General features: G+C 32.8%; 3 protein-coding genes across 4 annotated transcripts; 2 read left to right on the top strand and 1 right to left on the bottom strand.

Moving 5' to 3' along the window:
• Nucleotides 1–440: 440 nt before the first annotated feature.
• Nucleotides 441–1,302, top strand: LOC11413251 (protein NRT1/ PTR FAMILY 2.6-like). Its single transcript, XM_039831123.1, is given in 2 exon segments — nucleotides 441–683; nucleotides 686–1,302. Coding segments are annotated over 2 exon segments (579 nt in total). The 3' UTR covers nucleotides 1,022–1,302.
• Nucleotides 1,303–3,598: 2,296 nt separating this feature from the next.
• On the top strand, nucleotides 3,599–6,757 carry LOC11412794 (protein NRT1/ PTR FAMILY 2.6). Of its 2 annotated transcripts, none has more exons than XM_039830821.1 (4): nucleotides 3,599–3,759; nucleotides 4,208–4,425; nucleotides 4,765–5,318; nucleotides 5,888–6,757. In XM_039830821.1, the coding sequence occupies exons 1-4, from the start codon at nucleotides 3,663–3,665 to the stop codon at nucleotides 6,666–6,668; spliced, it is 1,650 nt and encodes a 549-aa protein (XP_039686755.1). In that variant the 5' UTR covers nucleotides 3,599–3,662; the 3' UTR covers nucleotides 6,669–6,757. The 2 variants fall into 2 exon arrangements, with proteins under 2 accessions (XP_039686755.1, XP_039686756.1); XM_039830822.1 differs by lacking the exon at nucleotides 3,599–3,759 and adding an exon at nucleotides 3,781–4,098.
• A 304-nt stretch (nucleotides 6,758–7,061) lies between these two features.
• On the bottom strand, nucleotides 7,062–9,050 carry LOC11411451 (vicilin-like seed storage protein At2g28490). The gene is made up of 3 exons (XM_003597134.4): nucleotides 9,030–9,050; nucleotides 8,267–8,743; nucleotides 7,062–7,546 (listed from the first exon to the last, which is right to left on the bottom strand). Exons 1-3 carry the CDS (start codon nucleotides 9,048–9,050, stop codon nucleotides 7,112–7,114), a joined length of 933 nt encoding a protein of 310 aa, XP_003597182.3. The 3' UTR covers nucleotides 7,062–7,111.
• Between the last annotated feature and the right edge of the window lie 2,887 nt (nucleotides 9,051–11,937).

The raw sequence follows: 11,937 nt of genomic DNA, 5'->3' as shown, positions 1-11,937 counted from the left end.
TTTGTATATCTTATACAAGAATTCAATATAAAGAGCATCATTGCTGCTCAGATTGTAAACATTGTTATCGGAAGCATCAAAATTTCTATTCATTGCCGCAATTGTTGCTGATTCATTCTTTGGATCCTTCTCTGTTAATTGTCGCATCGAAAAGTGGAACTATACACACACTTATTCGTCTAGTAACAATTCTCTTTTAATTTTTTACCTTTGCACATGCAGGGCACAATTATTTTGTTTTTGACAGCAATAATCAATTCTTTAAAGCCTCATCCATGTATCAATGATTCATCCATCACATGCAAACCACCAACAGGAATCCAATACACAGTTTTATACATAAGCATATTATTAATATCAATTGGTTTTGGTCTTCAAGTATATTCCTATCAACTCCAATAGCAATCCAAAGTAGCTTGGTTGTACTTCAAGCTTTAGTCATGGATCGGTCTTTAGGACCCCATTTTAAAATCCCAGCTAGTTTTGTTTCTGTTATTGTCTTAATATCAGCACCCATTTTTCTCACTTTTCTTGACAGGGTGCTCTTGCCATGTTGGCATAAGATTACCGGCAAATCACTTATGCCGCTCCAGCGAATAGGAGCAGGACATGTGTTGACTGTTCTTGGCATGGTTGTCTCTGCTCTTGTTGAATCAAAGAGACTCAAATTAGCACATGTGCATATAATGTTTCCATGTCCGTGTTATGGTTTTTTCCACAATTAGTGTTGGTTGGTATTGGAGAAGCTTTTCATTTTCCTGGACAAGTTACATTCTATTATCAACAATTTCCACAATCACTTAAGAGCACATCAACTGCAATGATTTCAATGCTTATAGGAATTGCTTTTTACTTGAGCACTGCTTTAATTGACCAAGTTCGTAGGAGTACTGATTGGTTACCTGATGAAATAAATCATGGCAAGGTTGATAATGTGTATTGGATGTTAGTCGTGTTTGGAGCTATCAACTTTGTGTATTATTTACTGTGCTCTATTTCTTACAAATATGAAGATATTTAAGAAGATTTGAAATGATGATAAATGATATTGTTATGGTTGGAATAAGTGATAATGATGATACGTTCTTCTCTCCTACATTCTATGAAAAAGACTGTCAAGATATGTAGCAATTCTTAGTGACTTGCACAACAAGTTACTGATCTAACAAACATTGATGAGGCTAGTTAGCGTGTTGTAATTAGTTACAGTTAGTAAACCAATGTAGAAAGTTAGTTAGAGTACTGTTACACATCTATGTAGCTATAAATACATGTATGATGTCACATTGTCACTTAGATGAGAAATCATAAATTGTCATTAATTTCTTCAGTACCTTTCTCTCAATCTAGTTCCTAAATTCAGTTTCTGGATGTAGATTATTTGTGACATACATTGCATCTGTGCTACTATCAGTCATATATTTGTGGAGAGTTTGGGTCTACCGGTTTGAATTTTTGGATCCAACTATAGTAATTTTTTAATTTTAATTGAAAACTATTGATCAGTTATCCATATGTGAGCTATTGTCATCTAAAAGCATCTACAATGGAGTTCTGGTTTATGTGTTTAAACGGATTTACATGTACATTCACTATTGTCCCCGACCAGTTTATGGCTATTTTTTTTGCTATTCCTAAACCGTGATCAATTAAAAATCATTGGAAATCAATCACATACATGCTCTATTTTTTCCCCCTAAATTTTTCGACAATTAGATCAATTTAACGGTCGCGATTTAAATGTCTAGAAAATTGAGAGGAAAGTTTATGGAGCGAATCCAATCCAATGGTCTTAGTTCTTCAAACCCTTCCTTCCAAAATCCACTCCCATATAGACACTTACTCAAGAATGTGCCTTAGCTCTCAAATAACCAAGAAATCAAACATGTGTACATGGACTAGACTATCAAATCATGTTTAATTCGGTCTAAATTGATTGATAAATAATTAGAAACACCTTCGTATAAATCATCTGAATAAGCTTATGAATTAATTAAACTCCATGGAAAAAAAGTTCTCAAATAATGTAAAATGCAACAATAAGAAAATAAATTTATAGCCCTCTCCTTGTGATTATTTTTTTAAATTATTCTTTTTGAGTTAAACATAGAAAAGTTAATAGGATACACATAAATAAGTGACATTGAAAAAGAAGACCAATTGGACAAAAATACATAAGATTGAAAATCAAAGTGTAAGAGATTTAACCATATTTAGTGGTCCCATGTCATTAACAGACAACATAGTATATCAAGAAAAGTCCAAACAATCTTTGCATTATCAAGAAAACTACATATATACAATTATCACCATCTCCCCCTTGACAAGTTTGATTAAAAGATTATTGCAGTAAACTTCATACTTTCACATATTAACAGTTTGTGAATATCCTCAACTGCTAATAATAAGTTAATAATATTTATTTTGGTCAAAATAGGTTAATAATATTAATTTTAATAAATCTCATTTAGTAGCTCGAGTACAAGAAAAACAAATTTCATCTTCTACAAACAAATAACATTTAGTAGCACAAGTTGGTGTCATTTTCTTTTTTTAATAGGGAAGGAGGAATATATCTTTGGTACTATGGTTCCCACTTAATTGTGGTAAATGAAAATCCATTTAGATATCATGTTTACATCCTTGGGCTATTTTAGGAATGGATTTCCTAATACTACTTCAAATCTTTATTCTTCCAATAACTACAAGAATACCTAATTGCAAAAAGTAATTAAATCTCAATTGACTATAATTACATAGATTAAACATTCAATCTTCACATTTTTCTCACAATCCAATTTAATATTTGACAAAAAATAATATCAAACTAGGCTCTAACATTTTCACATCGGGGGTAAATTAGTCATCATGCTATCTATAAAAATGTCAGGAATTAATTTGAGAGTTTTTTTTTTGCCATGGGATAAATAAGACTATGAGAAAATTGTAAGAGATCAAATTGAATTTTTACTCTTACATATATTTCCATTAAACACAATATCTACTTTATTATTTCAAAGATAATAATAGTACTAATTGAAATAATAACTTAAGCATGGTAAGTTGGGAAGTTATACTCCTAATTACAGGACAATTTGCATGTCCTTTAATTTTGATATAGAGATGATAGCATAAAAAGAAAAGCTACAACCTCTAAAGAAATATACTCTAAAAGTGTATCACCTTAACCCAAGGGTTAGGTTAATATAAAACCATAGTATACGCCTTAATATCTATAGCCATTAACCTTATGCAAAACATGGATGGTGTGGACCAAACATACATCTTAACTGAGGTTAACCAATGTTTATCTTAGCAATAATATAATGCATACTAGCTAGAAATTAGAAAAGGAACAAAAAAAAAAAACTTTAATTTACTCAACATTTATCTATCTTCCCACATTTACTAAAATGTAACTGATAACTTTATTATTGATGGTGATCTTGCACCAACTTTCCAAACCAATTGTTCCCAAATAATCTTATTTCATACAATCAACAGCACTTTGTTCACTTTTGTAAAAAAATAATTTGACTTTCACTATTGTTTTGTAAAAAGTTATTTATTCATGTTTTTGACAGAGGCTAATGTTAAGGGAAAAAAATAATACTTAACTAGAAGAATAATAGAAAGTGCAAATTAAAAGGTGAAGTGCAACAATGGATGGTAAGGTAGAAGCATCCTCAAAAGAAGCAGATGAGAGCTTAAGTAATGGGAGCAAGCGTGGCGGTTGGATAAGTTCCCCTTTCTTCATTGGTCTCTCTTTTTCCTTTCATCTTTTAACTCATCAAACATTATTAATTCACTCACTTTTACATATCAAAATCATTTTGTTTTGAGTCTTAATCATGTAATATTCATGATTTTAACCGAAAGTTAAGTAAAGTATGATCAGTAATTATCTCAGTAATGATTCTAACATGAGTTGTCCTTAACAATTTGTCATTTACTTGAGTTGAATCATTTGATATATATACGCGTCAAAATCATGATTATATTGTCCTAGTAAGAATAAATCAGATGGTAAAAAGTTGTACGGAGATTTGATATACTAAAGCGTGGGAACTTGTAATTTTCCACCTCTCAACATTTAATGTATGTAAATTTCACTGTTTTTCTCACTATAAAAAAATGGATCATTTTATATTTACACAAAAAATTAAGCATGTTTATATTTAATTTTATACTGTTGAATAAACTATAGGTATGATAGCGGGGATGTCACTTGGAAGCACCGGAATTGTTGGAAACTTGATTGTATATCTTACAAGAGAATTCAATATAAAGAGCATCACTGCAACTCAAATTTCAAATGTTGTCGTTGGAAGCACCAGTATATTTCCAGTAGTGGCCGCAATCGTTGCTGATTCTTTCTTTGGTTCTTTCTATGTTGCCTTTGCTTCTTCTTGTATTTTATTGCTGGTAAAGTTTAACACTCGATCCAAATTATGTTGCATATATGCTAGCATTTTGTTTTGTCATGATAGACTAACAGTGTGACTCATATTTACATCTAATATGGTTAGTCTATTTCATCACCAGTCATCACATATTTCCGCTATTAAGTTCTTTTTTTAGAAGTGGTTTTTGAGTAAGTCATTAGGACGTTTGTTTACTTTTTTCAAGTTGGATATTGCATGTTCGAATTTGTGTCCCAGCATACCGAATGTCCTATTTTACCATATGATTTGCATTTTCATAACCAAACATACACTTATTTGTGGTAATATCTCTTTTAAACTTTCAACTTTGCACTTGCAGGGCACAATTCTATTATTTTTGACAGAAACAATCAATTCATTAAAGCCTCATCCATGCAGCAAAGATTCATCTACTACATGCAAACCACCAACAGGAATCCAATACACAGTTTTATACATAAGCATATTATTAATATCAATTGGTTTTGGTGGTTCGCGTTTCACAGCAGCATCATTAGGTGCAAATCAATTTGACAAACCAGAACATCAAGGAACATTTTTCAACTGGTACTTCTTCACTTTCTATGTTGCTTCAGGAGCTGCATTAACTGGAATTATTTACATTGAAGATAATTTGGGTTGGGCTATAGGATTTGGTATTTGTGCTGTGGCTGCTTTTGTTGGTGTGGTTGTTTTTGTGTTAGGTTATCGATTTTATCGGGCCGAAAAGCCACAGGGAAGTGCGATTTTGGACTTGGGACGTGTTTTTGTTGCATCTGCTCGTAAGTGGAGGTGTAAGCTTTCATCCAGAGCTGAGGATTACTATGGTAGTTCTTCCGGTCATGATGTTTTGGTTCATGTGCTGCCTCCGCCAATACCGGGAAAAGGATTAAGGTACTAAGTATTAACCACACTTATTCTCATAGTTCAAATGTAGGGGAACACAGTAACCTTGAATTCAGATAATCTTATTCTCGTATAAAAACAACTTATAACATATCACAAATGATAACTGACAGTTTAGGGGTCCATCATCGTTAGGATGTCTTTTCTGTTACGTGTTGCCTCTGTACTCTAGTTTATGCTTAAAATGAAACTTATAGCTTATATAAAAACAATTTGATTTGATTTTATCTTTTGTTATAACAATAACTTATAAATAAACGTCTCATTAAGCTATTTATCCAAACAATACTTTGATTTTTTTATATGAACAAATTTAAATTAGGAGAGGTTCAAAACTAGAACTACAAACTTCAACAAGTCTTTACATTGCGTACAATCTATCAACGAAAGAATTTCAAATTAAAATCTTACCATCTAGACCAGTCTTTAATGACTTGCTTGTTTCATTTTTCTGTTATGTTAATAGAAACTAGAAGTTCCATAAACTTAGCATTGAATTCAAAATATGCTTGTAAATTTTTGCTATATATGATGTGCTGATCGATATGCAAATGCAGGTTTTTCAACCGTGCCGCTCTAATAACTGATGCAGACCTACACTCAAATGGCACAATTAAGAAATCATCATGGAGACTATGCACAATTCAACAAGTGGAAGATTTCAAAAAAATAGTTGGAATATTACCATTATGGACTTCAAGTCTATTCCTATCAATTCCAATAGTAATGCAAATGGACTTCATTATACTTCAAGCTTTAGTCATGGATCGTTCTTTAGGATACCATTTTGAAATCCCAGCTGGTTCTATTTCTGTTATAGTCTTAATATCAGCACCCATTTTCCTCACTTTTCTTGACAGGGTGCTATTGCCAAGTTGGCATAAGGTTACCAGAAAATCTCCTAAGCTGCTCCATCAAATAGGAGTAGGACATGTGTTCAATGTTCTTGGCATGGTGGTCTCTGCTCTTGTTGAATCGAAGAGACTCAAATTAGCGCATGAACATGTTTCAATGTCTGTATTATGGTTGTTTCCACAATTAGTGTTGGTTGGTATCGGAGAAGCGTTTCATTTTCCTGGACAAGTTACATTCTATTATCAACAATTTCCACAATCGCTAAAGAGCACATCAACTGCAACGGTTTCAATGCTTATAGGGGTTGCTTTTTACATGAGCAATGCATTAATTGATCAAGTTCGTAGGAGTACTGATTGGTTACCTGATGACATAAATCATGGGAAGATTGACAATGTGTACTGGATGTTAGTCCTACTCGGGGGTATAAACTTTGTGTATTACTTATTTTGTTCTTCTCCTTACAAGTATGAAAATGTTTAAGAGGATGTGATGTTATGATAAATGTTATCACAAGCAATAATGGTAATAAGTTCTTTTCTCCTACATTCTATGAAAAATATTATCCATTACATGTATTGCATCTATACTAGTGTCAATCATATAGTTGTTGAATAATTACTCGTGCATAAGAACAAATTTCATGTAACAGTTAACACCATGGCATCACATTATCACAAGAATTTTTTTGTAGAGATCTACAAGGGGAGGAAGGTGGTGGTGGTGGAAGAATTTTGTCTTATTCATTAGTCCCAAAATAATATGATAATGATCTCATTAACAGAAAACAATAATAATGATGACCAAGAATAACAAACAACAAAAGAACATGACAAAAAGAAAAAGAAAAAGCCTAATAGACTTCTAGTTCAACAATCTAGTCCCTCTTATAACTTCAACACCATCTTATTCAATCTCCATAATCATCATGTCATGATTTTGACAATCTTTGGAATCATTTCGGAATGCTCTAAATTCTTTTCATTATTTTGTTCTGCGGGTAGTATAACAGACTCATGTTGCGCATTAAGGATGTTTTGCATTGCATCCTCACTCACTCCAAAAGCAGCAGCAAGCTCAGGTCCCATCATGCTCTTCATAAGTGATGTGGCACCGATCAAAAACTGTGGCTTGTTCTTCTGAGCTGAAGTTGTGAACCCAAAGAAATCAAGTGGTTCATTGCTTGATGCTATTTGGCAAAATGCGAAGTATCTTGGTACAAAGAAAACATCTCCTTGTTTAATATGTGTGTCCATTGCATTGGTTCCATTTGGAAACACTATTTGAATTCTACCAGAACCTCTTATCACTATGCCATACTCTGTTGCCCTTGGATTTACATGGGGTGTCATCATGGATCCCTGCCATATAAATTGAATGCAAAAGAATTAATTATATCTGTTATGCAATAAATAAATATAGTTGACATATTACATACTCCCTCCGTCCCAAATTGTATGTCACTTTAGAAAAAAGATTTGTCCCAAATTGTATGTCACTTTACAATACCAATGAAACATTAATGTTACTTTTCCTATTATAACCTTAACTATTTATTACTCTCTCTTCTTTCAAGTCTTTTATTTATCTTTCCCATAATATTTATTAAGGACAATTTTGTAAAACAACTCATAATATCTCTTTTCCACACAATATTAGTTACATTTCTTAATATGTGTGAAATGCCCAAAACGTCGTACAATTTGGGACGGAGGGAGTAGTTTACATTAAGTAATTTTATTGATTAATTGTGAGAAGCAAGGTTTTAAATATTAGTCACGGTAACAGCTGCATCGCAGTCCTTTGTGAAGAATCACAATAAAATGTTGTCGATGCAACCTCAATTGCTTTACGACAACATCAAAAACAATTATGTTTCTATCCAACTGGTTGTCAAGGACATCTATTTGAAACAATATTGCGAACTGGATTTGAATTGTGTGTGACTAACGCAGCCAGTTGTCTGCCACATGATCTTGATTGAACGTTTAAGATCTGGCAGACCGGTTACAATAACGGGATTATGACTACACACAACCTAGATCCGTACAAATAAACATAAATATAATAGGCTAGCGTACCGGTTTGAGATTGACGTGATAAATTCCAACGCCGGAACTTTTAAGTGGTGAATAATCAGAACCGTCCAGAGCAACACTCCAACCATAACTGTTTTTGAAATCTGGTTTTCTGTCATAGAGGTTGCAAGAGCGAGGGGATTTATGTGCAACATTGTCCTTTTTCATATTTTCTATTTCATCTCCAAATACAGATTCCAATAGCTTCCTCCAAGACCAACTTGTCTTTTGCTTTACTTCTTCTTCAACGTCATCTTCTTCTTGATCTTGCATCATTTTCTTCATGTGATGCAATTTCTCATCCTCTTTTAGTTGAAGGAATTTAGTCCATATGCTTGAAGCACTTGCATGTGAATGGCCCATGTGTACAATTGGACCCTCATGTTTCCTTGTGAATAATTTCTTCAACTCTGATCCTGATACCTTGTGAATAATGAGATGAATTTCTGCTATAGCAAATGGGATCAATTCCACACAAAACTATAGATTGAACAATTGGAACAAAACCTACTAGAATGCATGCACTGAGTGCTCTAACAAACAAAGAACCTAAAACAAACTAAACTAGGCTAGTTCTGCTGGTAGTGTTTTGTTACCAAAGACGACACCACACAAAACAGAAAATAGGCTGTAAATAAGCAATAGCCACAGAGAAATGTAAGATGCCCAAATAGCTGCCGGAAACGGAATTTACGGCCGTAGGCACTACCAGAAACTGTCAATTTTCCTACGGATTTTGCCAAAGATTTTGGTTCTCAGGTAATACCTTTGTGGGTAATCGTTTCATTAGAATTTTAGGATCCGCAGGAAAAGTACATCTCCAGGAAGAGTGAAATTTTTTTCAGGAAACATTCAGTCAGGTTTTGAGGAATTTTCTTGCCCGTAAGCGCGTCGCAGCAAAAACCGCAGGAAACGAGCAATCCACCGGTAATTCTGCAGGAAATTGGTTTATTTATATAAAAAAAAATTAATGCGCTTCAATGCATTTCAGAACGATAAAAATATGAATTATAGAAGAAAAACACAGAATATTCAATAATAAGTCCCTCTTTCTTATTCGTAGAAATTCGAGACTTATTCATTCCATCTATTTGATATGATGATATAGTCCACTAATATTATCCGATTGAAACAAGCTTTCCTATAATGACAGAAACCTAGAGTCAATACTGTGCCAAAGATGAGCTACTAGACTTCCCTCTTTTATGGAAGTGGCATCATCAAACTTGGTGTTTTTTCTCAATGACATAAACTTCTTAGGTGTCTGCAACATGGATTTCAAAATCAATCAACGAACAAATACAACAATCATGACTTCAAACTTGTGATTGCAATTTCATGAGCATAAAACATGGATATAAATACCTCGGACCTAACTTATGATTGCAATTTTAAGAGCATAAAACATTACATGCTTCCTGTATTATGCTCCTTGCTTCAAGCTCAAGTTATACCTCTAAGTAGCTTAAGAAGACACTTCTGCCCCATTCTGAGCATCTAGTAATTCTTCAAGGTTGAACCAAAGGTTCAAATACTAGGTAATACCTTTGTGGGTAAATTATTTGCTGAGGATTTTTGGATCTGTATGAAAGGTATATCCGCAGAAAATGTGAACCTATAGGTCGGTGTTTAAGGAATTTTCCTGCCCAGTAAACAAAATAAGAAAATCCACAGATAAATACGCAGGAAATTTCTTTATCTGCGGAATTATCTATTAATATAATTTTTTCTTTAAGTAGTGCCAATTAAAACAAATATTTGTTTAAAAACAAAACTAATAATTAAAATTTGGTGATTGAAAAAAGGATATATCAAGTTAAATTGGTACCAATTTAAATGCTTGTGACTCTGAATTATGAAACAGAGAATGGACCCTAAGGCTTTGTTTGAGGGTTTTGAGGAGAGGGGAAGGGAAAACTTTGAAGGGTTGGAAATATAGGGGGTAATGGTAAAATCTTTCACATTTTTTGAGAGACTAATTTTTTTATAGAATGATAAATTTGTTTATGAAAAATATTTTTAATTTTAGGAATATTATAACTACATAGATTAAATTTGAAAAACGGATTTGAGGATTATATTGTGTTATATAAGATTAAACGGAATTAATCCGTAAATTAGGATTAATTCAATTTACCCCAAATTGGACCTAATTTATCTTAAATTTGAGGTAATACATCCAACTCTCCTCAACTATTTGACTATATATTTTCAAATAAAAACACAATATATTTTTTTTGTTCTAATTTTTTTTAGAGCACTTAGTGTAATTTTTGGCTCATACTTGTCGTATAAAATAGCAATGTTTTAACAAACATTATAACTATTCTCTCCAAAAATAAAATAAAACAAAATTTATTATTTTTTTTTGCTTTATATTTTATTTTATAAAAATGTGTTTTTTTATAAGGGGTTTATCTTTACTACAATTCTATTGAACGACCTGCAGCTTAGTAGAGTTGTTTGCACCTCCTAAGAGACGGCCTTGGGTACGACTCATATTCAATATTGTCCATAAAATTGACAAGATAATAATTGCGTGTTTAGCCTTAATTATTTTTGGATGTCATTTATAAAATAATGTGAATTGAATACATATTATTGTAGAACTTGAATTTAAGAATAAGCATGAATCCTATGTATATGTTGGAGACGAATGTCAGTATACCGAATATTATAAAGGAACTAACGTCAAAGTAGGTATTATTATATGATTATGATTTTCTATAGTATTAAGTGTAAGTATTTCCCTTCTCAAAAAAAAGTATAAATTATTTTCGTTCTATTTGAATTATTAAAAATTTATACTTTTAAGTGAACTATTATTAGTTTCACTATGACCTGACCCAAACTTATGAATTAATTTTAGGGAAAATTACACTACCTCCCTTGAGGTATGTTGAAATGACACTCACCTCCCCTCTATTTTTCAATCATACACAAATCTCCCCTACTTAATTTTCAATGTGACAAACACATCCCTTCTAACTTTACACTGTTTGTCTCCGTTAAAACACATCATGTTTGGTCCATTTACAATAGATGCGTCCTGTACTTTTGAAATGGTTAATGTTGGTATCCTGACCACAAGCACTTGATGTCAAAGCCATTGCCGGTGCTTGAAAAGTAGCAGAACATATCCTATATTATGCTAGCTACTTCAAATTCAAAATCATGAAACATTCACCTAGATATACAATAAAATCATGCTGCACAACATTATCTTCAAGTTACAAAAGATGCACAGTACACCACACCATTCTCTCTCACATACACAAATACACCCCACACCATACATACTCCTTCGTCTCTCTCCCTCTCCGCAAAATAAGTCACCGAGTCACCACCACCTACCTTTAATGAGGAAGAAGAAACCAAGGAATGTAAAACGGATCAAAGAAATTGGCTGGGATTTGGGTATTTATTTTATTTACTGATAGGCTTGTAGTGCTGTAGGTTTTATTTTTTCTGTTTTGGAGTGGATCCCTGTGCTTTTGTTTTGCGCCAGTTTTGGATCTTGTTTGTAGTTTCTTGCCTTTTCCACTTCTTGTGCCAGGCTTTTAATGATATATGCTGTTTTTAAAAAATAATATATATTCCCCTAACGCGTCTGTAAAGGTCGTAGAAACAAAGTGCAGCAATGTTGCACCGCAGCTCGCACCTTTAAAAAATTA

The sequence above is a fragment of the Medicago truncatula genome, chromosome 2 (assembly GCF_003473485.1).
Source record: "Medicago truncatula cultivar Jemalong A17 chromosome 2, MtrunA17r5.0-ANR, whole genome shotgun sequence".
NCBI classification, from domain to species: domain Eukaryota; kingdom Viridiplantae; phylum Streptophyta; class Magnoliopsida; order Fabales; family Fabaceae; genus Medicago; species Medicago truncatula.
This window is presented reverse-complemented; position numbering and strand designations above follow the sequence as displayed.

Excerpts from the sequence above, each read along its gene's own strand:
- LOC11412794 (XM_039830821.1), top strand. The coding sequence starts at position 3,663 with ATGGATGGTAAGGTAGAAGCATCCTCAAAAGAAGCAGATGAGAGCTTA. Across the intron at positions 4,426-4,764 it reads CTTCTTGTATTTTATTGCTG|GGCACAATTCTATTATTTTT; the intron begins GTAAAGTTTAAC and ends TTGCACTTGCAG. Across the intron at positions 5,319-5,887 it reads ATACCGGGAAAAGGATTAAG|GTTTTTCAACCGTGCCGCTC; the intron begins GTACTAAGTATT and ends ATGCAAATGCAG.
- LOC11411451 (XM_003597134.4), bottom strand. The coding sequence starts at position 9,050 with ATGAAACGATTACCCACAAAG. Across the intron at positions 8,744-9,029 it reads TGAAACGATTACCCACAAAG|TTTTGTGTGGAATTGATCCC; the intron begins GTATTACCTGAG and ends TTCAATCTATAG. Across the intron at positions 7,547-8,266 it reads ATCACGTCAATCTCAAACCG|GGATCCATGATGACACCCCA; the intron begins GTACGCTAGCCT and ends TTTATATGGCAG.